The 25,252-nt window shown below is 42.7% G+C and overlaps 1 protein-coding gene across 2 annotated transcripts in view; it reads left to right on the forward strand.

Moving 5' to 3' along the window:
- Positions 1 to 25,252, forward strand: part of pomgnt2 (protein O-linked mannose N-acetylglucosaminyltransferase 2 (beta 1,4-)) — a 63,883-nt gene that overhangs the window by 12,986 nt on the left and 25,645 nt on the right. The window contains exons 5-6 of one of the 2 annotated variants that reach the window (XM_072260989.1): positions 11,525 to 11,670; positions 12,501 to 14,167. In XM_072260989.1, coding sequence (XP_072117090.1) covers positions 12,568 to 14,167 — 1,600 coding nt within the window. In that variant the 5' untranslated portion in view covers positions 11,525 to 11,670; positions 12,501 to 12,567. Of the gene's footprint in view, positions 1 to 11,524; positions 11,671 to 12,500; positions 23,836 to 25,252 lie in introns of those variants that run through there. The other variant, XM_072260980.1, reaches the window with a different exon arrangement.

The following is a 25,252-nucleotide window of genomic DNA, read 5'->3' on the forward strand; positions in this document are numbered from 1 at the left end:
ATCTCCCCTATGTTCCAAGGAGTATAGTCCTAACCTATTCCATCTTTCCTTAGATCTCAGGTCCTCCAGTCCCGGCAACATCCTCGTGAATTTTCTGTGTACTTTTTCAACTTTATTTACATCTGCACACAATGCTCCAAATTAGGTCTCACCAATATCTTATACAACTTCAGCATAACATCCCACCTCCTGTACTCATTGTAAACAAAGGAAGCTCTGCAGGTGCTGGAAATCCAAGCAATACACACAAAATGCTGGAGGAACTCAGCAGGTCAGGCAGCATCTAAGGAAAAGAGTAAAAAGTGGGCGTTTCAGGGCGAGACCCTTCATCAGGACTGGGAAAAAGGATGACTCGGAGCAGTGGAGGAAGAGGCACAAGGTGATAGGTGAAACTGGGGGGGGGGAGGGGTGAAGTAAAGGGCTGAGAAGTTGATTGGTGAAAGAGATACAGGGCTGGAGAGGGGGGGAATCTGATAGGAGAGGACAGAAGGTCATGGAAGGAAGAAAAGGGGGAGGAGCACCAGAGGAAGGAGAGAGGCAGGTAAGGAGATAAAGTGAGAGAGGGAAATGGAAATAGGAAATGGGGAGGTCGTTACTGGAAGTTCGAGAAATCGATGTTTGTGCCATCGGATTGGAGGCTACCAGGATGGAGTATAAGGTGGCGTTCTTCCAACCTGAAAGTGGCCTCATCACGAGAGTAGAGGAGGCCATGGACTAACAGGTCAGAATGGGAATGAGGAGTGGAATTAAAATGGGTGGCCACTGGGAGATCCTGCTTTTTCTGGCTGTACTCAATACTTAGAGTTATGAAGGCCAGAAGGCTAAAAGCCTTCTTTATGATCCTTTCTACCTGTGATGCCACTCGCAATGATTTTTAGACTTGTATTCCCAGGTCCCTTTGTTCTTTTGCACTCTTCAGTGCCTGAATGTTCAGTGCGTAAGAACTACTGGGTAACACTGTAGTTGGTCCTACTGAAGTTCAACACATTGCACTTTGCAGATGAAATTTAATGCAGACATTTTTCAGCCCATTTTTCCAGCTGGTTCACTACTCACTGTCCACTACTCCCCTAATCTTGGTGTCATCTGCCAATTTGCTGATCCAGTTAACCACATTATCATCCAGATCATTGAAGCAGATAACAAACAACAACAGACCCAGCACTGATCCCTGCTGCACACCACTAGTCACAGGCCTCCAGTGAGAGAGGCAACCATCTACTACCACTCTCTGGCTTCCCCCGTAAACCCAATGTCTCATCCAGCTTACTACCACATCTTGAATGCCAAACGACTGAACCTTCCTGACCAATCTCCCATGTGAACCTTGTTAAATGGCTTGCTAAAGTCCAATTAGCCAACATCCACTGCCTTGCCTTCTTCAATTTTCCTGGTAATGTCCTCACAAAACTCTATAAGATTGGTTATACATGACCTACCATGCACAAAATGCACAAAGTCATGCTAACTATCCCTAATCCGGTCCCTTAGAATACCTCCTACTAACTTTCCCACTACTGATGTCAGTCTCACTGGCCTGTAATTTCCTGATTTGGGTTTAGAGCCTTGAAAACTAATAATATGCTAAACTGACAAACACTCTTCTCTGTCTTCCCACCTCCCCCCCCCACTCCTTCCCCCACTATATGGTCTTCATTCAGCTGAAAGGTAATACAGAACTTGTTCATTGATTTCTAAGGTTCAGACCAGAAACATAGTAAAATGAGACTTCAACTTGTAACATCTGTGGCCATGCACTGACACAACAGCATTTCCACTGTTTAAAGATTTTTTGTTTTTTTAAACCCTAGTGGCAGTGGATGCTGAAAATATTGGCATGGAATGAATGCAATGAATGCATTACAAAAAAAAAATCCACTGCAGGTGAATTCTTTTCCATATTTCGTCCCAAACATTGTTTATTTTTGTTCAGCCCCTCCTTTTCACTCAGTATCTAATTGGTTTCCTGGTGCAAGGGCAGGTGCAAGTGTTAGAGTAATTCCTAAATCATAATCTTCTACGTTTTCATCACTGGTACTTTAGCAATTAAAAAAGATAGTATTTCTGCCACTGCACTTATAAATCGATATTTCGTAAATTCTAGAAAACCCTCATCTTTGTGTCTGCCTGACTTTGCTAAAGAATTGTAAAGAATCAATTTTTCTTTGTGGAATTTCACGTGATTTGGATTGGATTGTGGGCAAAATTTGGTGTTTGTAGGATGAGAATCCCCTCTGGCAGGCACGTTCAATTGAACAAAGATCCTTTTTAGCTGTTTTGGAACAAAGCAGAGGAGTTTTGGATATTTGTTCTTGAATTGAGAAATGCTAGTGACAGTAGCAATCCAAAGTGTCTGTATGTCCACATATATGGTACAATTCAAAAAGTACTGGTTAGATACAAATACAGAGATTGGTGACTATCGATAAGTTACATCGGAATAGAACAGTACAGCACAGAAACAGGCCCTTTGCCATGATATATATGCTTGTCATGAAAACAATTTAAACAAATCCTATCTGTCTGCACATGGTTTATATAATCCACCCCCCCCACCATTCCCTGTTTGTCTGTGGATGTATCACTCTAAATGCCTCTTAACTATTTCTGCTAAATCTACTTCTGCCACTTTTCAGGTACCCACCACCTCCTTTGTGTAAAAAGAAACTTGCCTCAACTTTCCTTTAAACTTCCTCCACTCTCATCTTAAAGCTATGCCCTCTAATGCCTGACTTTCTACCCTAGCTACAGGACTGTACAAAAGTCTTAGGCACATGTATACGGCTCGGGTGCCTAAGACTTTTGCATACTACTGTGTATTGGTTAAATAGGAAGGTGGTTGGGAAATAGAAATAAGCGCACTTAGCTCTGTATTAGCTCAGCAGTATTAAGTGTTATTTGGTAACTGGAAAGATATAATATACAATCCTGTGCAAAGGTCTTAGGCATCCTCATACATGTGCCAAAGACTTTCGAACTGTACTGTTTGCCTCTCATAATTTTATTTATTTCTGCCAGGTCACTGCTTAGCCTCTATTCCAGAGGGAAAAAAAGAATCCAACCTTTCCTTATAACTGATGCTCTGTAATTCAGGCAATGTCCTGTGAATTTCTTCATCCTCTCAAAAGCCTTCATATCCGTTGTGGTATGGTGACCAGAAGTGTACACAGGGCTGCAAGTGTGGTCTAACCAAAAGTTTATATAATTGCAACATGACATCCTGACCTTCATACTTTGTCACAACAAATGAAGGCAAATATGCTAAACGCCTCCTTGATTACCTTATCTACTTGTGCTGTCATTTTCAGGCAGCTATGGACTTGGACCCCCATGATCAGTCTATAAATCACTGCCCTTGGCGGTATACTTTACTCCTCCCAAAGTGTAACTCTTCGAAAACACAGTCGATTAAACTCCACCTGCCATTTCTCTGCCCAGTATTTCCAACTGATCTGTGTCCTGCAGTATGCTTTGACAACCTCTCTAACTGTCCACAACTGTCAACTTCTCTGTCATCAGCTAACTTACCAATCAGCCCACCTGCATTTTCATCCACATCACAGAGGTCCCAGCACTGATCCCTGTGGAACCGCACTGGTCACAGATCTCCAGTCAAAATAAAACTCCTCCAGCAATACTCCTTGTTTTCTATGGCCAAGTCAATTTTGAATCCAATCTAATCTGCAGATTCCATGTGCCTTAATTTTTTAGATGTTTTATATGTGGACTTCAGTAAAGCATTACATCAGAAATCAAAAAGCACAGGATAAGATGTTAATATCCCTCATGCCAATGGGTCGTGAGCACTTTCTTGAGACTGCCTTGATGTTGGGAGTGGCACGGGTTGACACACAGGGGTTTTTGAGTGGGCACCCTCCTTCCTCAGTCTTTCATTGATTAGCCCACTAGATTTCTGGGGGGCTCGATGATGACTTCTAGTGTCCCAGGGTCACCCCCCCCAGTGTGTCTTCCCACTCTCTTGATGCTATCTTGGAGCCCAGGAGAGGTCTTCCCGCTTGATCGAAAGCTAGTGACTGCTTCTTTGTGCCGCCTCTGATGTGGCTCTGAAGTTTGTCATAGAGTCTGACCATGGATCCATTGCTCCTTCAGCAATTTGTTGGTGGATGTGGCTATAAATCCCCTACAGCCCACTTCCACAGGGCAAACTTTGGTTTTCCAGCCCTGTCGCTGAGCTTCTACCATGAGGGACCTTATCGAAAGCTTTTCTAAATTTCATGTTCACAACATCCACTTATCAGTCATCTTTGTCACTCAATCTAGTTTAAGACCTTCCTTGTACAAAGCCATGCTGATTATCCTAGTATCTGTTCTTATCCAGATGCACGTCAATCTTAACCCTAATTGTTCTCTAATAATTACCCTAACACTGATGTAAGGTTCACTGGTCTATTTGTCCCAAACAATTCTCTAATCCTCTAGGACAGGGGTTCCCAAACATTTTTATGCCATGGACCCTCTACCACTAACCAAGGGGTCCGTGGATCCCAGGTTGGGAAGCCCTGCGCTGGGATCTTGTCTGTATCTGAACAGAATAGAAAGATCATAGTCAAGCAATATCCATGCCTGTCTCTCTCAATAACCTGGGTTAGATCCCACCTGGCTCAGGGGATTTATCCGCCTTAATGTGTTTCAAGAGACTCAATTCCACCTCCTTCCTGATATCAACATTACCCAGAAAATCAGCATTCCCCCACCCCCACCAATCTCACTATCCTCATTGTCTTTCTCCTTGGTGTTCACCTGTAAAGATTGGAGGAGCTAGACTTAGAAAGGGAAGAATTGCAGTACATTATGTATTTTTCTGGTTAGACTGTACCTAAAGCATTGTGTACAGTTTGGGCACTCTATACTGAATATACTGTACATTCTATGTATGAATCTATAAAAGTGTATATAGACTGTGCATACCTTTGGAGGAGTGCCGAACAGCTTCATCAGGATTGCAAGGGTTAAATTAATATATACACTAGGTGTATATTCCCAAGAAAGTAAAAAGCTAAGGGGTGATTTGACTCAGAATTTTAAGGTTATAAATGGAATTGACGGGAGACATTAAGAGAAGCTTACTCTGCTGGTTCGGAAATCTGTGACTAAAAATGTCGCCTTACAATTAGAAACAGGTCATTTAGGAGAAAGGTTATTAAGCAGTCCTTCATCAAATGGGTGATAAATGTAGAGCCCTTTCCCACTGAAAGGAGTTAATGCTAACTTTAAGATCTAAAAGGATCTGAAAGGATTGTGTGATCCATTCCATCTGGTACACTCATCAGTAAAGTAAAAGCCCATGGAATCCGAGGAAAGGCTGGCAAGGTGAGTACAAAATTGGGTTAAATCAAAGTTGGAAGTAAATGTATCTAAGTACATATACTTCACCATGTATAATCCTGAGATTCCTTTCCTTGTGGACATACTCAATAAATCCATAGAATAATAACCATAACAGAATCAGTGAAAGACCACACCAACTTGGGTGTTCTCCCCCCCCCCCCCCACTGCAGCCAGAGTGCAAAAGACAACAAACAGTGCAAATACAAAAGAGAAAGAAATAATAATAGATGCTGCCCGACCTGCTGAGTTCATCCAGCAGTTTGTGTGTGTGGTTCTTGCTCCACAGCACCTAGGACACCTTACATCAATGACATTCAATAGTCATGCAAAATGAGGAGGAATCTTGCATCTTCCATTGAGTACTTGCTTTGAAACCAGAATAATTTTTGGCATCACTTGGGCTTTCAAATGAGAGCAGCCAATTAAAGCACATCCTCTTATAATCACAGATCTTTCTTCATTGTATCAAAGTGTCCCAATAATGCTTCAGTAGGTTAAAAGACCAATCTATAATGACATACTGAACTGGGTGGAAGGATGCATGTTGACTGTGTCAAAGCTCCCAGTACATTTCTCTTGCATACTAACTGGGTTGCATTATGATTCTGTGTTTGGATCTGACCCAACTCAAGAGCCCAGTAGTTTGAGGCCCCTTAGAGATCTAGTTTCACAGTGCATAGAACGCAGCATCAACTTCAGAATAAAATGTGCCAGGAAACCATAAAAAGCTGCAGCATTTTGTAAATTTAGGTCTGGCACTACAAACAGGATATTAGTTGGCTGCCAGTGGCTCTGGAACAGATGTGAGGCTTGAAGCGGTAAGAAAATGTTTTAATGAGAAGATGTGCATGAGGGTGTCTGAATTGAACCTGTTCATGATCAGGTTTTAATGAGATCTGGCTCGGTAATATCCTCATTATAAAATATGTGTAAACCCAGAATACCAGCATCTAATAAACAAGCTTCCAACTTCTCCTAGTCATAGATTAATGCTGTTACTGAAGGAGAAATGTGCAGCTGTTCTGTTGAATAAGAAGAAGCTCTAGGGTGGAGTGAGGACCAGGAAGAAGGCGCTATTATTATATGGGATAGGCAGATGGAGATTCAACCTATTTTGTGTGGGGATAAATCCAGTGGGAATGCAGACGGCCTTTGACTGGCTTCACATGGTTATTATTGGGGCAGTGTGAATGAGCTCTAAAATATAGATCTGTCATGAGAAATTTCACAGGAAACCTGTGTGTGTGTGTGTGTGTGTGTATATATGAGAAAGATATAGTAAGTGGATACATAACCATATGTTGCTCTATTCTGAGCTCAGTGAGGCAAACAGTATTTGACACAAATAGCATTCATGACTAAAACTTTTGGTGTTACTTGAGAAAGGAACATTTTACACTGTTTAATTCATGTTGCACACAAGGCTGGTTCACAGCTCTTTTCTGCGCTAATGTTTGCTGCTTGGCTGTGAAAAAGTTGACCTTGTGTTTATTTCCATGCTTGTTTCTGTCTCTTGGGGAGTTGTAGGCGTACCCATGTGACCAGCCTTTGGGAGGCCAGCAAATAGTAGGAAATTGTTTGTAAAAGCAAGAGAACAGATTCAGATCAAAACAGCAGCTTGGATAAGATATGATACCTATTAAAAACAAACTTCTAGCATTTCCGGTTTTGCATTGATCCAGTCCTGTCAGTGCTGAAGCTGAAGAGACCCAGAGATTGTAAAATTTAATCCTGAGTAAAATAAACATTTTATCAAACTAGAGAAATTCTGCAGATGCTGGAAATCAAAGGATTACACTCAAAGTGCTAGAGGAACTCAGCAGGCCAGGCAGCATCCATCTACCCATCTCAATTCTATTTCCCATTTCCATTCCGACATGTCAGTATGGCCTCTCTACTGCCATGAAGAGGCCATGCTAAGGCTGGAGGAGCAACACCTTATATTCTGTCTGGGTAGCCTCCAACCTGATGACATGAACATCAATTTCTTGAACTTCTGATAATGCCCCCCCCCCTTCTCCTTCAGCATTCCCCATTCCCATTTTCCTCTCTCAGCTTATCTCCTTACCAGCCCATCACCTCCCTCTGGTGCTCCTCCCCTTTCCCTTTCTTCCATGGCCTTCTGTTCTCCCCTATCAGATTCCCCTTTATCTCCTTCACCAATCAACTTCCCAGATTTTTACTTCATCCCTTCCCCCTCTCCCAGTTTCACTTATCACCTGCTACCTTGTACTTCTTCCTGTCCTCCCCTCACCTTCTCACTCGGACTTTAAATTTTTTTTTCAGTCCTGATGAAGGACCTCGGCCCAAAATGTTGACTGCTTACACTTTTCCATAGATGTTGCTTGGCCTACTGAGATCTTCCAGCATTTTGTGTGTAATAGTTCATTAAACTGTTCTGAAAGGGCTGCAAAATAAGCTTGTAAAATACAACCGAAAATGTGAAGTTTTGAGCGGGGGAGGAAGTGAATATTGAAATGGACTGGAGCACAGTTTGTAAGTGGGGTGAAATGTGGTTGTCCACTGCCACTTTGAAGAAATACAAGTAATTTATTCTTCACACGAATTATTCACTGCATCAGAATGTTTTATTCTTGTTACATGATTCTATCACCTGACTTTATTAGTTGTTGTTACTCTTTATATGCTTAAAATGGATTTCCCTTGCATGATTATCTAGTTAAATTATTGGTTGTACTACAGAGCATGAGCGTAGAAGGTGCATGAAGTGGAAAAGAAAACGTTCAGCCACAGTGAGGGGATTAACGTAAAATCATGTTAGTCTATTTCTTCTGTGTTAGATCCATCCTCTGTTAGGACATGGTGTTTCACTGCTAGTTAATGATGATTAAAACTTGTTAATTTTCAATCCAAAAAATAACAACTGGTCTTTTGCTCGGCTTTCTTCCTGGAAGAAGGAAAGCTCCAATTTAGGAATAATAGTGTTACATAAGTATCTTCTATTTATGAAGCTAGGAATACACTAAGACTTTTAAAGCTGCTCTTTAAATTAATCAGTGCTGTAGTTGAATTGTTTTTAGTGAAAAACAATCCTTTGCAACTAACGGGAAGTCGGATGAGTCAGGATGGTATAAACAAAAGAAAGTAGAATTGTGACATGTGGCCCCGCATTTCAATAAGAACGTAACTGATTTTCCACATTTCTTGGTGCCAAAAATCTTTCCATTTCAGTTACGAATGTTTTCAATGAATAAGCATTCTCAGGCCTCTGGGTTAAGAACAACAAAAGTTAGAGAATGGGTAAGAGTAGTTGGTAGGCTCTGCTCATAATCCACTTGCGTTACTTTGCAGAGCATGCAACAGTGGAGATGCATAAATGAATCAGTTTAAAGATATGATGTGAGATATGATTAAAGACTGATGTGAAGCTTTATACGGCACTGGAGAGGCCTCACTTGGAGTATTGTGAGCAGTTTTGGGCCCCAGATGTGCTGACATTGGGGTGGGTTCAGAGGAGGATCGCAAGAATGATTTTAGAAATGGAAGGGTTATCATACGAGGAGTATTTGATGGCTCTGGGCCTGTACTCACTGAGTTTAGAAGAATGAGGGGGAATCTCATAGAAACCCATTGAATGTTGAAAGGCCAAGATAGAGTAGATATGGAGAGGATGTTTCCTATAGTGCAGGAAGGGGAGGGTGGGTGATCTCAGACCAGAGGGCACATCCTCAGAATAGAGGAACATCCATTTAGAACACAGATGAGGAAAAATTTGTTTAGACAGAAGGTGGTGAATGTGTGGAAATCATTGCTGCAGGTGGCTGTAGAGGCCAGGTCATTACGGTGTATTTAAAACAGAGGTTGATAGATTCTTGATTAATCATGGCATGAAATGTTAGGGAGAGAAGGTAGAAGAATGGAGCTGAGAGAGAAATGGGTTGGCCATGAAGAAATGGAGCAGTCTCAATGGGCCAAATGGTCTAATTCTGCTCTGATGTCTAATGGTCTTATGTCAGTTGCAAAAGGCAGGATCCTACGATGATAATGACTCCCCATTCCCTCCTCCTCTGTTTTACCACTCCTCATTCTGATTACCCTCTCACCTCTACTCTTCTCATCACCTGCACATCAACTCCCCTGGTTCCCCTCCTGCTTTCCGTTCTTCCATGATCCACTGTCCTCTCCTATTAGATTGCTTCTTCAACCCTTTGCCTCTTCTACCATCACCTTCCAACTTCTTTCTTCATTCCTCCTCCTCCTCCATCCATCCATCTTCACCCCCCCCGCCTCATGCTCACCTATCACCTGCTAGCTTGTACTACCCCTTGCCCACCACCTTAATCTGGCTTCTGCCCGCTTCCTTTCCAGTCCTGATGAAGGGTCGCAGCCTGAAACATTGACTGCTTATCCTTCCATAGATGCTGCCTGACATTGCTGAATTCCTGCAATATTTTATGAATGTAATGTCCATTTCTAGTTAATAAAAACAACAACCCTTTCACTGTACCTCTCATATGTACGATACAGTCAGAATTCCTATTGTCTCTGCCTGTTCCTGTCCCACTGAACCCTTGTCCTCATACCTCGACTCCATTCTATCCTCGGTTCAGTCCCCTCCCACCTTCGTCCGTGATACTTCTCATGCTCCTGATCTCCTCCCTAACTTTCAATTCCCTGGCCCTGACGGCTTCATTTTCACCATCGATATCCAGTCCCTCTACGTTTCTATCCCCCATCAGGAAGGCCTTCTAGTTCTCCACTTCTTTCTGAATAAAAGGACCAGCCAGTTCCCCTCCACTACCACCCTCCTCCATCTGGCAGAACTGCTCACCCTCAGCAATTTTTCCTTTTGCTCCTCCCACTTTCTCCAGACGTGAGGGATAGCCGTGGGCACCCACATGGGCCCCAGCTATGCCTGCCTTTTCGTTGGCTATGTAGAACAGTCCTTGTTTCAAGCCTTCCCCATTTATACTCCCCAACTCTTCCTTTGATATATTGATGATGGCAGTGATGCTGCTTCATGCAGCCATGCTGAGATTGTGAATTTTATCAATTTCACCCTGCCCTTAAATTCACTTGGTCCATTTCTGACACCTCCCTCCTCTGTCTACGTCTCCTCTATTTCCTGAAATCCATGCGCACCCCATCTTCCCACTGCCTTAACAGTGACAGAGTTCCTCTTGTCCTTTCCTACCACCCCATGAGCCTCCACTTCCAACATATCATTCGCTGCAACTTCTGCCATCTCCAAAGAGATCCTACCACCGAACATATCTTTACCTCTCTCCTCTTCACCATCTGCAGGGATGGCTCCTTCTGTGATTCCTTTGCCAATCCGTCCCTCCCCACTAATCTCCCTACCTGTACCTATCCCTGCAAGTGGCCAAAATGCTACACCTGCCCATTCACCTCCATTCAGGGCCCCAAACTGTCCTTCCAGGTAAGGCAACACTTCATTTGCAAATCTGCTGGATTCGTCTATTGTGTCCAGTGCTCCTGATGCAGCCTCCTCTACATTGGTGAGGCCCTTTGTAAATTGGGGGACCACTTCGTCGAGAATCTCCACTCTATCTGCCAAAAGCAGAGCTTCCTGGTGGCCAAACATTTTAATTCCAATTCCCATTCCTGTTCTGACATGTCGGTCCATGGCCTCATCTTGTGCTACGATGTGGCCACCCTCGAGAGGGAGGACCAACACCTTATATTCCATCTGGGTAGTCTCCAACCTGATGACATGAACGTCAATTAATCCTTCTGGTAAAAAAAAAGAAGTGCCCCTTCCCCTCCCCTCTTCTCTATTCCCCACTCTGGCACCTTACCTCTTCTCACTTGCCTATCACCTCCCTCTGGATCCCCTCCTCCTTCTTCTCTTCCGTGGTCCTCTGTCCACTCCTATCAGATTCCTTCTTCTCTGGCCCTTTCACCTTCCTACCCACCTGGCTTCACCTATCACCTTCTTGTTATCCTCCTTCCCCTCCCCCCACCTTTTTATTCTGTTGTCTTCCCCTTTCCTTTCAAGTCCTGATGAAGGGTCTTGGCCCAAAACGTCGACTTTATTCTTTTCCATAGGTGCTGCCTGACCTACTGAATTCCTCCAGCATTTTGTGTGTGTTGCCTTGTCTATAGGCCATGCACCAGCCAGGACACAATTGTTGAGAGATTCAATGGGAGAAACGATTTGCATTGTGGAAAATTAAAACAGACTTTTTTCTAGGAACAAACCCCTCTGTATTGCAGAGGGTACACTGCACCGAGGACTGGGGAAAGTACCCAAGGATACTGGTAATAGTGATGGATGTGCTTCCTGAATCAGCTGGATGATTTATTCACACGTGGTTCAGCCTTCCAGAGAGGGGAGAGGTAGGTGATGAAGTGATCTCCACCTCTCATTTGCTCTAAAGATGATCTCATTCAAACTCTTAGCAACACACACAAAATGCTGGTGGAATGCAGCAGGCCAGGCAGCATCCATAGGAAGAAGCACAGTCGACATTTCAGGCCGAGACCCTTCATCAGGACTAGAAGGGTCTTGGCCTGAAACGTCGACTGTGCTTCTTCCTATGGATGCTGCCTGGCCTGCTGTGTTCACCAGCATTTTGTGTGTGTTACTTGAACTTCCATTATCTGCAGATTTCCTCCTGTTTGCGTCATTCAAATTCTAATTTGCACCATTTCCATAGTTTCAGAAGTTCTCTACTCACTGACCTACACTGCTGCTGATCTGGCCCATATTCTATTTTCAGTCTTCAGTTTTGCTCATAAACACATCCTTCCCTATCCCTTCCCACATCCCTTTGTCATCTCCATTCTTAGAGTATTCAGAAGATGCAGCATGGAAATATCCTCTTCGATTCCAGGCTCTGGGTCTTCCCTACTTTCAATCGCTGCACCATCAGTGACCATCCCTTTGCAACTTCCCTGGGAAATTCTTCCCACAACTCTGCCTCTCCGCCTTGCTCCATCTTCCAGTAGACATCCTTGTATCTTACCAAGATTTGACCTGGTAGTTTGGTGACAAATTGTTCTTTTCTTATCCTAATCCCTTGGTTGTTTATTATGTCAAACGGTACATGACTATAAATTATCATTGCTGCCTCCCCCTTTGTCTCCTTGTGATTTTGAGGGATGTAATTCAATTTTTGAATGTGTTTTAATTGGAAGCAGCTATCTAACAATGTTGTCTTTTCAAGGGTCTTCACGCTGCCTTGAGAGGGGTCTCTTTGCCATCAGCTTGCTGTGATATGCACTTAGCTCTACATGTCTAAATCAAACCGCAGAATGAGCATAGCAATTATTGTCAACGCTCTTCTTGTGTCCATCCTGGCGGCAGTGCTATGGAAGTATGTCAAGTTGTGGGAGCAGGTCACTTCACTGGAAGAAGAATTGTTGCTATCCCAGCAAACCCAAGAGCTGTCCCAAGTTAAGATTGACTACCACGCAGCCCTGCAGGCTCTTATGGAAAATGGCACCAGAATGGTTTGCACCGGGAGAATGCATACTGAGCGGATCTGTCGGATCGAGTCCCTCTGCTACTCTACAGAGGCTGAAGAGTTTGTCTTCTTCCACGGCAACGCCTCCATACTGCTGCCGAACCTGGGCTCGCGGCGATTCCAGCCTGCTCTTCTAGACCTGTCCTCTGTGGAAGATCACACTGCCCAGTACTTCAATTTTGTGGAATTGCCTGTCGCAGCTCTCAAGTTCATGCAGAAGCCAGTCTTTGTGCCAGACGTTGCACTGATTATGAATCGGTTCAATCCGGATAACCTCATGCACATCTTCCATGATGATCTGCTCCCGATCTACTACACAATGCTGCAGTTTCAGGACTTGAATGAAGATTCGCGCTTGGTCTTTATGGAAGGGTGGAATGAAGGGTTGCACTTTGAGCTCTACAAATTATTTAGTAACAAACAACCTCTTCTGAGGGAACAATTGAAGAGTCTTGGGAGTTTGCTTTGCTTTACAAAATCTTATGTTGGGTTGTCAAAAATGACAACTTGGTACCAGTACGGCTTCATCCAGCCTCAGGGACCAAAAGCAAATATATTGGTATCTGGAAATGAAATCAGGCAATTCACACACTTCATTGTGGAAAAGTTAAACATTACTACAAGCTCCAGTGGTGAAGAGTACATTGTACTGTTCAGTCGCACAGTTAACAGGTTGATCTTGAATGAAGCAGAGTTGATCCTAGCACTAGCACAGGAGTTTCAGATGAAGACTATTGCGGTGTCTCTGGACGCGTATTCCTTCGGGGACCTCGTCAGACTGATTAGTGGTGCCTCCATGTTGGTCAGCATGCATGGATCCCAACTGGTGATGGCAATGTTTCTGCCTAGGGGTGCTGTGGTTGTTGAACTTTTTCCTTATGCCGTGAACCCAGAGCATTACACGCCCTATAATACTCTGGCATCTCTCCTGAACATGGACCTACAGTATGTTGCTTGGCAGAACACAAAGGAAGAGAATACTGTTACCCATCCTGACAGACCCTGGGAACAGGGTGGAATTGCTCACCTTGATAGAGTTGAACAAGAGCGCATTGTAAAGAGCAAAGAAGTCCCTCGCCACCTGTGCTGCCGAAATCCTGAATGGCTATTCCGTATTTATCAAGATACCCATGTAGATATCACATCTGTGATGACTGCAATTCACCAGTCAGTGAAATCTAAACCTCCTCTCGGGAAGGTTAAAGCAAGAAGTATAATATATCCTGGGAAAGTGCGAGATTCCATATGTCAAGCCTCTGTCCAGAGTGCCAGTGAAGCAAAGTTGTCTGTTTCCTGGCAAGTACCTTGGAATCTGAAGTACCTGAAGGTAAAAGAGGTGACATATGAGGTTTGGATACAGGAACAAGGTGAGAACACATATATGCCCTACATCTTGCCTCACCAGAATTACACGTTTATAGAAAACATTAAACCATTTACAACGTACCTGATTTGGATAAGGTGCATCTTTAATAAAAACCTTCTTGGCCCATTTGCAGAGGCACTGACTTGTAACACATAAAGCAAGATTGTCTTGTGGGAAAGGAAGAATCATCCTATACTTCTCTACGTCGTGTGGCCCAAAAGTGTGTTATTCAATATTCTGTTGCCCTGTAGTTGACAAAGTGTGTAACGAATAAGAGGACTGAGCTTAAATAATGAGTTCTTTTGCGGCTTTGTGCACAGTGTTGATCTGATGCAGTGAAACACAGTTAAAAGGTATCTAATCTGGTTGAAATAAGATTTACTCTAGTTGTAATGGATCAGAATGAAGATCTGTATTAAGTGTATGGACTGGATTTTAATGCAGTGGTTTAAAATGACTAAAGGCATACCAAATCAGAAGCTCAGTGTTAATGCATCAACTGTGGACATGAATGGTACCATGGGATATTGTGTCGTGCAGTCCAGTGGCCTAACACAGCCTCTGCTGCAGTTTAGAAGCAGCACCAGTTAACTTTGTCTGATGAATGACAGTAGTATTATATGTCAATCAACTAAAGTGGAAAAGAACAGTTAAAGATTCATCAAACAATATTGTGAGGTGCTGCTGTTGAGAGAATTGCATATTATTGTGTGAGTCAAGCCGCAATGGCAGAAAAGTGGATGTGCCAGTGTGTAGATTAGCTCAGGTGAACTTGTTCATAGAGGTATTTTGTGCTTTTGTAAAATTTGTTTCAATCAAGCAGCAATTCTTACTATAATAACTAATTCCCCCCCGATTCGAAAGTCCTATATGTATGACTACAGTCTCCCAATCTACCTTCAAATGCCAAGAATGCATCATCTTTGTGCTTCCTATTCCTAATCTTCGCAGATTTTTCATTCTATATGTTGAAGAGACTCTGTGGAAAAAAGGATGTCTGTTTGCTTCAGCTTTCTGCTTCTTCTGATTCTAAAATCCTGCTTATGACTGTAAAGCAAAATATATCTGCTTTCAAGCTAAGTTCTAACCTTTGAAATTCCTCTCTTTTTGGATAAGTACTTGCAGCTGCACACAGTAAATTCAAGTAGTATAAAGATGAAGATGTTGTCCTGGAGCAGAGAAGAGCAGAGACCACAGAGGAAGAGAGACTTGTGGATATCCCATTGCAGAGAGGAGGAAACCTTCTTCAAAATGGTCCTGATGCAACTCCTTAACGTCGACTTGCATCTTTTGCCTCCACAGATGCTGCTTGACTCACTGAGATTTTCAGTATTTTAAGTTCAAGTAGTAATCTCAGCAGTACTCCAGATGTGCCCACATAATTATGGCAATTGAAATGGATTATATGGTTTATATGGTTATTAGATTTAATCTAGATTGGATAAATTTATTTCCCCAGTTGGAAGTCCCTGCATTAGATATCACTAAGCAGAGACCGTAAGACCATAAGACAAAGGAGCAGAGGTCGGCCATTCAGCCCATTGAGTCTGCGCCGCCATTTTATCATAAGCTGACCCATTCTCCCATTTAGTCCCACTCCCCCGCCTTCTCACCATAACCTTTGATGCCCTGGCTACTCAGATACCTATCAATCTCTGCCTTAAATACATCCAATGACTTGGCCTCCGCTGCCGCCCGTGGCAACAAATTCCGTAGATTCACCAACTTCTGGCAAAAAAAATTCTTCACATCTAGTGAATCTTCTCTGTACCCTCTCCAATGTCAGCACATCCTTTCTTAAATAAGGAGACCAAAACTGCCCACAGTACTCCTAGTGAGGTCTCACCAGCGCCTTAACATCACATCCCTGCTCCTATACTCTATTCCTCTAGAAATGAATGCCAACATTGCATTCGCTTTCTTCACTACTGACTCAACCTGGAGGTTAACCTTAAGGGTATCCTGCACGAGGACTCCCAAGTCCCGTTGCATCTCAGAACTTTGAATTCCCTCCCCATTTAAATAATAGTCTGCCCATTTATTTCTTCTGCCAAAGTGCATAACCATACACTTTCCAACATTGTATTTCATTTGCCACTTCTTTGCCCATTCTTCCAATCTATCCAAGTCTCTCTGCAGACTCTCTGTTTCCTCAGCACTACCAGCCCCTCCACCTATCTTTGTATCATCAGCAAACTTAGCCACAAAGCCATCTATTCCATAATCCAAATCGTTGATGTACAATGTAAAAAGAAGTGGCCCCAAAGTGGAACCCTGTGGATCACCACTGGTAACCAGCAGCCAACCAGAATGGGATCCCTTTATTCCCACTCTCTGCTTCCTGCCAATCAGCCAACACCCTATCCATGTATGTAACTTTCCTGTGATTCCATGGGCTTTTATCTTGTTAAGCAGCCTCATGTGTGGCACCTTGTCAAAGGCCTTCTGAAAATCCAAATATACAACCTCCACTGCATCTCCCTTGTCTAGCCTACTTGTAATTTCTTCAAAAAATTGTAATAGGTTTGTCAGGCAGGATTTTCTTTTAAGGAAACCATGCTGAGTTCTGCCTATCTTGTCATATGCCTCCAGGTACTATGTAACCTCATCCTTGACAATCGACTCTAACAACTTCCCAACCACCGACGTCAAGCTAACAGGTCTGTAATTTCCTTTTTGCTTCCTTGCCCCTTTCTTAAGTAGCGGAGTGACATTTGCAATCTTCTAGTCCTCCGGAACCATGCCAGAATATATCGACTTTTGAAAGATCATCGCTAATGCCTCTGCAATCTCCACAGCTACTTCCTTCAGAACATGAGGGTGCATTCCATCTGGTCCGGGAGATTTATCTATTCAGCTTCCTGAGTACTTCCTCTGTGGTAATTGTGACTGTGCACACTTCTCTTCCCTGCCACCCTTGAGTGTCCGGTATACTGCTGATGTCTTCCTCAGTGAAGACTGATGCAAAATACTCGTTCAGTTCCTCCGCCATCTCCTTATCTCCCATTACAATTTCTCCAGTATCATTTTCTATTGGTCCTATATCTACTCTCACCTGTCTTTTACTCTTTATATAACTGAAAAAGCTTTTAGTATCCTCTTTGATATTATTTGCTAGCTTCCTTTCATAGTTAATCTTTTCCCTCTTAATGACCTTCTTAGTTTCCTTTTGTAAGGTTTTAAAAACTTCCCAATCCTCTGTCTTCCCATTAATTTTTGCTTCCTTGTATGCCCTCTCATTTGCTTTAACTTTGGCTTTGACTTCTCTTGTCAACCACAGTTGCATCCTTTTTCCATTCGAAAATTTCTTCATTTTTGGAATATACCTGTCTTGCACCTTCTCACTTCCCGCATAAACTCCAGCCACTGCTGCTCTGCCGTCCTTCCCGCCAGTGTCCCTTTCCAGTCAACTTTGGCCAGTTCCTCTCTCATGCCACTATAATTTCCTTTACTCCACTGAAATACCTGTGTAACCTGTCCATTTTGAACAGGTCATACTTCCCCCAAAAGAGATTCCAATGATCCAGGAATCTGAAGCCCTGCCCCCTGCACCAGTCTCTCAGCCACATCGGATTTTGGCTTCTCTTTTTCAAATTTCACAGTGAACTCAATCATGTTATGATCACTGCCTCCTAAGGGTTCCTTCACCTCTATCTCTCTAATCACCTCCGGTTCATTACACAATACCCAATCCAGTACAGCCGATCCCCTAGTGGGCTCAACAACAAGCTGTTCTAAAAAGCAATCTTGCAGACATTCTACAAATTCTCTCTCTTGAGATCCAGTGCCGAACTGATTTTCCCAATCTACTCGCATGTTAAATTCCCCCACAATTATCATAACACTGTCCTTCTGACAAGCCTTTTCTATTTCCTGTTGTAATTTGTAGTCCACATCCCTGTAGCTGTTTGGAGGCCTATAAATAACTGCCATCAGGGTCCTTTTACCCCTGCTATTTCTTAGCTCAACCCATAAAGATTCTGCACCTTCCGATCCTATGTCACCTCTTTAAATGATTTGATATCATTTCTTACCAATAAAGCCACGCCACCCCCTCTGCCTACCTTCCTATCCTTCCGATACACCGTGTATCCTTGGATGTTCAGCTCCCAGAGACATGCATCCTTTAACCAGGTCTCAGTGATGGCCACAATATCATACCTGCCAATCTATAGCTGTACGACAAGACCATCCACATTATTCCTTATGCTGCATGCATTTAAGTATAACACCTTAATACCAGTATTTGGTACTTTTTGCTTTGATTGCACTGCAAATCATCCCAATGGCTACAAATTTGCCCTATCACCTGCCTGTCTTTCCTGACATCTTTACTGCTCACTATCTTAGATTTATTTCTGTTTTCCCCTTCCTCCACTCTATCATTCTGGTTTCCATCCCCCTGCCAGATTAGTTTAAACCCTCCCTAACAGCTCTATTAAACCTTCCCGCCAGGATGTTGGTCCCCTTCGGGTTCAGGTGTAACTTGTCCATTTTGAACAGGTCATACTTCCCCCGGAAGAGATCCCAATGATCCAAGAATCTGAAGCCCTGCCCCCTGCACCAGTCTCTCAGCCATGCATTCATCTGCCTGATCCTACCTATTCTTGCCCTCACTAGCATGTGGCACAGGTAGCAATCCTGAGATTACTACCCTGGAGGTCCTGCTTCTCAGCTTCCTTCCTAACTCCCGGAAATCTCTCTTCAGGACCTCCTCCCTCATCCTATCTATGTCATTGCTACCAGCATGTACCAAGACAACTGGCTGCTCGCCCTCTCCTTTCGGAATATTCTGGACCTGATTCGAGACATCCTGTACCCTGGCACCAGGGAGGCAACACACCATGCGCGTATCTCTATCAGGCTCGCAGAATCTCCTGTCTGTTCCCCTGACTATGGAATCCCCAATGACTACCGCATTCCTCTTCTCCCTCCTTCCCTCCTGCACAGCAGTGCCAGGCTCAATGCCAGAGACCCGGTCACTGTGGGCATCCCCTGTCAGGTCATCCCCCTCAACAACATCCAGAACAAGATACTTGTCGCTGAGGGGGACAGCCACAGGGGTGCTCTCCACTATCCGGGAATTTTCCTTCTCTCTCCTGACAGTCACCCAGTTTTCTGACCCCTGTAGCCTAGGGATGACTACCTCCCTGTAGCCCCCGTCTATCATCTCTTCACTTTCCCTAATAAGCAGTAGGTCATCAAGCTGCAGCTCCAGATCCCTGACACGGTCTTTTGGATCGGGACAAGCAGAGCGGCGTGGGAGCTGAATTCTGAAGGAAGGCAGTTTTTTAAAAAAACTTATTCGGGTGCAAGAAGGACGAGACTGCGCAGGCGCGTGACGTAGAGAGGACAGCGCGGAGAGTTTAAAAAGGTTATCCTTCCTGATTCTGGCAAGGAAGACAAAAGATCACTTCCTATGCTGGGGCATCTTTGATAAAAGCCACGGATCCTATGCCTTTAGAATCTTCAAGTATAAAATGCAAAGCCTTCAGAAAATATCAACAATGCATCATAAACTGAACTCCCAACAGAATAGTCTTCAACAAGTCAATTATTTTTGGTTTAATAAAATATCATTTTTGGATGTAAACAGATTTCTGATTTGCAAAAACTAGCCTGGTGACAAAGCGAGTTCCACGGATGCCGTTTGCTATGACGTATTCAGTTCAGCCCTATTTCTTCCCTGTAAAGAAACTTGAAGGTAAACGCCTCACTCTGAGTAGGTCAGAGAATGGATATCCTGAAGCTGGTGACTTGCCTCCTGGCTGTCCAACATTTTCCCAGCGATCTATAAGACACAAGTCAGGTTTGTGTTTGAAAATGTTTCACTTGTCTGCATCACCGTTAGCACTCAAGAACCTTGACGCCATCCACAGCAAGGCAAGATGAACAAGGCAGCAGCCTGACCGTAACGAACCCTTGCTCCCTAGCCCACCACTACAACGTGGCTGTAGTCTGTACTATCCTACGTGTTTGGGGACCGTGACAGTGTCTCATGAATCAGTGACCTATATGATTGAAAGGGCAATGGTAGGAAGTACATCAAAACACCATAGCGTGCAGGCCCCCTTTCAAATCATCTACCATGTCAACTTGGAAATATAATTCCTTTATCACTACTGGGTCTAAATTCTAAAACTTTCAATGCGACAGCATTGTGAAGTACCTTCACTATAAAGTACTTGCAGTGTTTGAAGGCACACAGCTCGCCATTACCTCGAGAGCAAAGAAGCATGGGCTTCCAGTAATCATCCTGTCAAGGTGGTAAACAGAATGTGTAAGGTCAATTCCAGTCATTCAGAGCGGTGTTGCTACAGCTGTGATTGAAAGAGAGAATTACCTTGCCGTCTTCGTTCTATCCAGTGTGTTCGAGGTCGCTATGTATTTTGCTTTTCCAGAGTCACTTAATTCACTACTTGATTCAATTATAGCTGGGTTGGTGACATCTTAAATTCAATGACTACTTTCAATATTAGATCTGTGAGTTAGCCTGATGCAAGATGAAATTCACACCACCTTAACTATATCAATTTTAGCCTTGTGAGTATTTCTGGTGCTGGCACAATAGGGCTGTCATCAGGTTCATGGATCACAGGAAACCCAGCTAGGCTCATGTCATTAGCAGTTTAAAACCAGCAAGTCCAATGATCTGGAATAAAATGCATCTCTTATAAACGTAAGATTTTTTAAAAAGTGAATTCTCTCTTTCACCATGTTGCTATTGATCTTGCCGGGAGTTGTATTTAAATATTGAATGTTGCCTATCATAGTTTAGTGCCCTGTGATCCTATGCACATGCAAAAGTTTTTTTTAAAGTTTGCCTCTACAAATGCTTGCTTGAAATAGTATGTGGTGTGTCTATAATGTTCACTCTTACTTGGATGGCAGGAGCTGGTCCAATGTCTTCATTATTTTAAAAGTTGTTCTTAAATTATTTATAGAATGAAACACCATTACATGCTAACTTTTACCATTAGGTGGTATATTGGCATTGAAGGGAAGTACTGGTACCGTGAACACAATTGTGTTTACAGAATTTGTTCTTGGAAAAAAATGTTTTGTATGTTTTACTGTGTGTGTTTCAAGTTGTTGGCCAATATTGAAGATGGTAGTGCTTGAAGGCAGATGTTCTCTCTTGCAGCTTTTGTTTAGTTTTTGCTTTTCTTCTCCTTCTTTACATTTTCATAAACTCTCTCAACTTTTCAATTCTAGCCTTGCCTCCTCAGTGAATCCTAATCCAAGTAAATGACTTATTCAGGAGTTGGTTCTGCAAGCCAGTAACTGCACAGAGGATAGTAATCTATACAGCTGAACTGAGTTTAACAGATCAGACTTTATATAGAGTCAAGAACTGCCTGGGCTAATCCACAACCTCAAGCACATTCTGTATAAAATCACTACAGATAATTTGCTATTCAAATATTGGATTGTTGGGTAAAAAGGGTAGCTGTTCTCCCAGTATCATACTCATTAAGTTCCATGAAAACTTTCAATAGTCAAATCAATTAATTGCAAATCACTTTGGAATTGTCTGAAGTTGGGGAATGCACAATATTTTTAAAATATGATAGGTTAAAAATTAGCAACCAGGGAAGTTTATTTATGGGATCACCTTTGCTGGAGGAGCAAACGGTTTGCTGTTGACACTCTCTTAACAAAATATTCAAAATTAAAAATGCAACCACAGTATCTTTGAAATCAAACACTGGACTATATATTTGGGAAGTTTGGATTACAAACCGTACCAGATGCAAATAATTGCTCAATTGAAGCCAATTGCTTATCTTTGAAGAGAGCTCAGTATTTATGAGTTGCAAGCAACCTTTCAAAGTACAGGTGACCAGTTCATTGGCAGCATGTTAAAAATTAATGAGGTTGTGAGGATGCTTATGTGGAGCATAACCTCCAACAAAGGCTTGTTGAGTTGGAGATCCTGTTTCTATGCTACAAATTTTATGTAATTATACAGTATGTGAAAAAAAGCTTTAACTAACACAGCTCTTCTAGTTCTGACATACACTGTATTTATCTTGCATCTATGTCACTGACTAGCTGTCGACCGCAATCTTGTAATCAGCACTGCAGTGTGCTGATGTCAACCCCTCCTATTTATATGAAGCATCTGCTCGTTGCAGCTTCAGTAGATGTTTGAGGCAGCTGATGGCTGGAAACACAGTCTGTATTATCGCAGAGCTGCTATTCAAAATAGCCTCAAAGAAACTGCAGGACAAAGGTGATGAAGGATAAAGATGTTTGCACCCCAGATACTGGGTCTACTGGTTTCCCTGAGAAGATAATAATGCACCCTGTGATTTAACCCCTAAAACCCATAGGGTACAGGTACTGCGCCAATGAGGATGTTAGGCAATTCATTTTAAGACTTTCACCTAAAGATGATGAGCAAGTGGCGGTGCATGCTGCACTGGCTGGGTAAGGCCTGCACTTCTGAGGCAGACCCTGGTGGCTCAGTTGCCATGTTGCAGGCTTGAGAACAAACATTTAGGCTGATACCCTAAGGAGATGCTCCAATGTGTGGAAACTGTGCTCATAAAAAAATGTGATCCTTTGATTCAACTGAGGTCTCGTCTGTCTCTCAGGTGGTCATAAAATATCCCAAAAGCACTATTTCAAATATTTATCCATAAAACAACGTCAGCGCCTGATCATTGTCACATCGCTGCCTTTGGGAGCCTGTTGTGTACAACTGGCCGCTATATTTTGTTAATTGCAGACTTTAATAGTGCATCACAGGCTATACCATGCACACTCCGGTAGCGGAAATCGACACTAAATATAGGTTCTTAAGTCAGTGTACTGAGTGATTTGGATGGGAGCTTGGAGTAAAGATGTTCCCATGATTTTGCTCCTGTCACCCTTCTCAGAGAGAGAATTTGTGTTGTTCGACTGTGTAATCAGAGTACAGTTGATGAGTCTCCCCACTGTTTCCTTTGGATGGTTTGTACCCATTGTACCATTGATTTAAGAGCTGCATGTTTCATTAGCTATCAGTCTCACAGATAGCTCTTCTCTGTGTAGACAGTGCTGAACTCTTTAGGTCATTGCATTTGTAATATATGCAGGAGACTATCCAATCTCACTCCTGGCAGTTAATGGAGAAGCATCAAGTGTGCCACTTTTCAGAGTTCCCAGTAATCTAGAAGTGTCTCAATGCATTTGGCTCTGTCATTGCCTAGTGACCCACCCTGAGGTGTCAATAGTGCAAGACTAACATTAGCAATGTCATGGAAATTAGGTTGTGTCAAGTTATTGCACAAGGTCAACAGCAAGATAATGCACATGCACTGGTAACTTGGTGTGTGGATGGAGACGGTATTTCCAAATATAGGTGCCCTAGTGGTTATTGCTGAATAGCTCTGTACAGTTATGCTAATAAAGAAAGACTTGCATTTACATTGTAGCTCCCTTGTCCCGAAGTAGCTATGGCTTTTATATTGCAGGACAGTGACTTTCCACAAACAGTTCTGTGATGTTGACTGTAGTAACGTCAAAGTTGAGTTGACTGTCATTTGAGAAAGTACACGTGTGCACAGGCGCAACGAAAACTTACTTGCGGCAGCACTGCAGTGTATTCTCTAAATCATCGTGTCTTTGGGGGCTTTGCTATTGCTGATGTGGTGGGGGTTTGACACTTTCACTGAGGCAGATGGGGGGGCTGCTGCTTTCACTGAGGGTGCTGGGGGGCTGAAGCTTTTGCTGAGGCCGGTGGGGGGCTGAAGCTTTTGCTGAGGCAGGTGGGGGTGGGCTGAAGCTTTTGCTGCTGCTTGTGCATGGGGGGGGAGACTTGCTAACATTTTCCTGTCATTCATTCTTTGGGGGGTTTTCTTCTGTTTCATGAATGTCTGTGCAGAGCAAGAATTTCAGGTTGTATACCATATACATTCTCTGATATTAATTGGAACCATTAAACATTGCATCATATAAACAGCATTCACAGTAAAACAAAATTGTACATAACTTATGTTTAACTTATGTTTACAAGAAAGAATACAATTAGGGAAAAAAGCAAAACAGTTCATTTTAGTGCAAAGTGAAGGATCCGTGTTGCCCAGGACCCTGAAACTTGCTCAGGAACTCCATTGTTCTTCTTTGTAGTAGTGCTATGGGAAGTTTTATATTGACCTGAGAGAGATCTTGGGGCCATAGTTAATATTCCATCTGAAAGATGTGTGCAGGTTTCTAGAATGGAATTTCCAATTCCATACAAGCCAAGACTGGCTCCCAATGATGACGCCTAAAATTTATGAAGTTCATTGAGTCTCGATTGTGACTGAATGGTGGCTGAATAACATCAATTACAATGGATCAATAAACAAAAACACTTGCACCTTTCATGACGTCCGATGTCCCAAAGCTTAGAAAGATCAAGCAACATTTGTATAGAAGATTAATAAGGTATCCCTTGCTCTGGGTAGCACAGGGGGTGGCCAAACTCTTTCATGAACTTAAAATAAAACACTCAATGTACCAGGTTTGAGAGCCAAGTGTAATTAAAACTTCAAACCCCTTGTGAAAGTGCATAGAAAGAATTGTGAGAGAATGGAAGGTGGTTGTACTGTGAACAATATGAAATGTCTGTAATATTTGTTGTACTGTATATGTTTTATATTTTTGCTCTGGAAATGTCTATTTATTGATAAATTGTATTGTTATATCGGCAGGATGTTAAGTACTACATAAAAGAAGTGTAACTTCCCTGTGGTGAGGCAAGTTATTTAATATTGTGTCCAAGTACATTTGCACATCTGTTTGTTTCAGTAGAATTGGAGTTGAATGCCAATGCCACGTGATGATGCATTCATACTTAGTGCTGGTAGAAATCTAGCGTGACATTTCTGTACTGGATAATTAAATATAGGGTTAGCCCATTCAAACTTCATCTCCTGGATTCTCTTAATCATTTTTATTCATCTGTGAATTTACATCAAGGTTGTGAACTGCTCCATAAAAGACATTGACAACATATTCAAAATGTGTTTACTCTAATATTGAATAAATTGCAAGGTATAACAAATGTAGACGTCTTGTATTCCCAGACCTTTCCCCAGGAAGTGATTGTTGCTAT

The sequence above is a fragment of the Mobula birostris genome, chromosome 1 (genome assembly GCF_030028105.1).
Source record: "Mobula birostris isolate sMobBir1 chromosome 1, sMobBir1.hap1, whole genome shotgun sequence".
Classification (NCBI taxonomy): Eukaryota; Metazoa; Chordata; class Chondrichthyes; order Myliobatiformes; family Myliobatidae; genus Mobula; species Mobula birostris.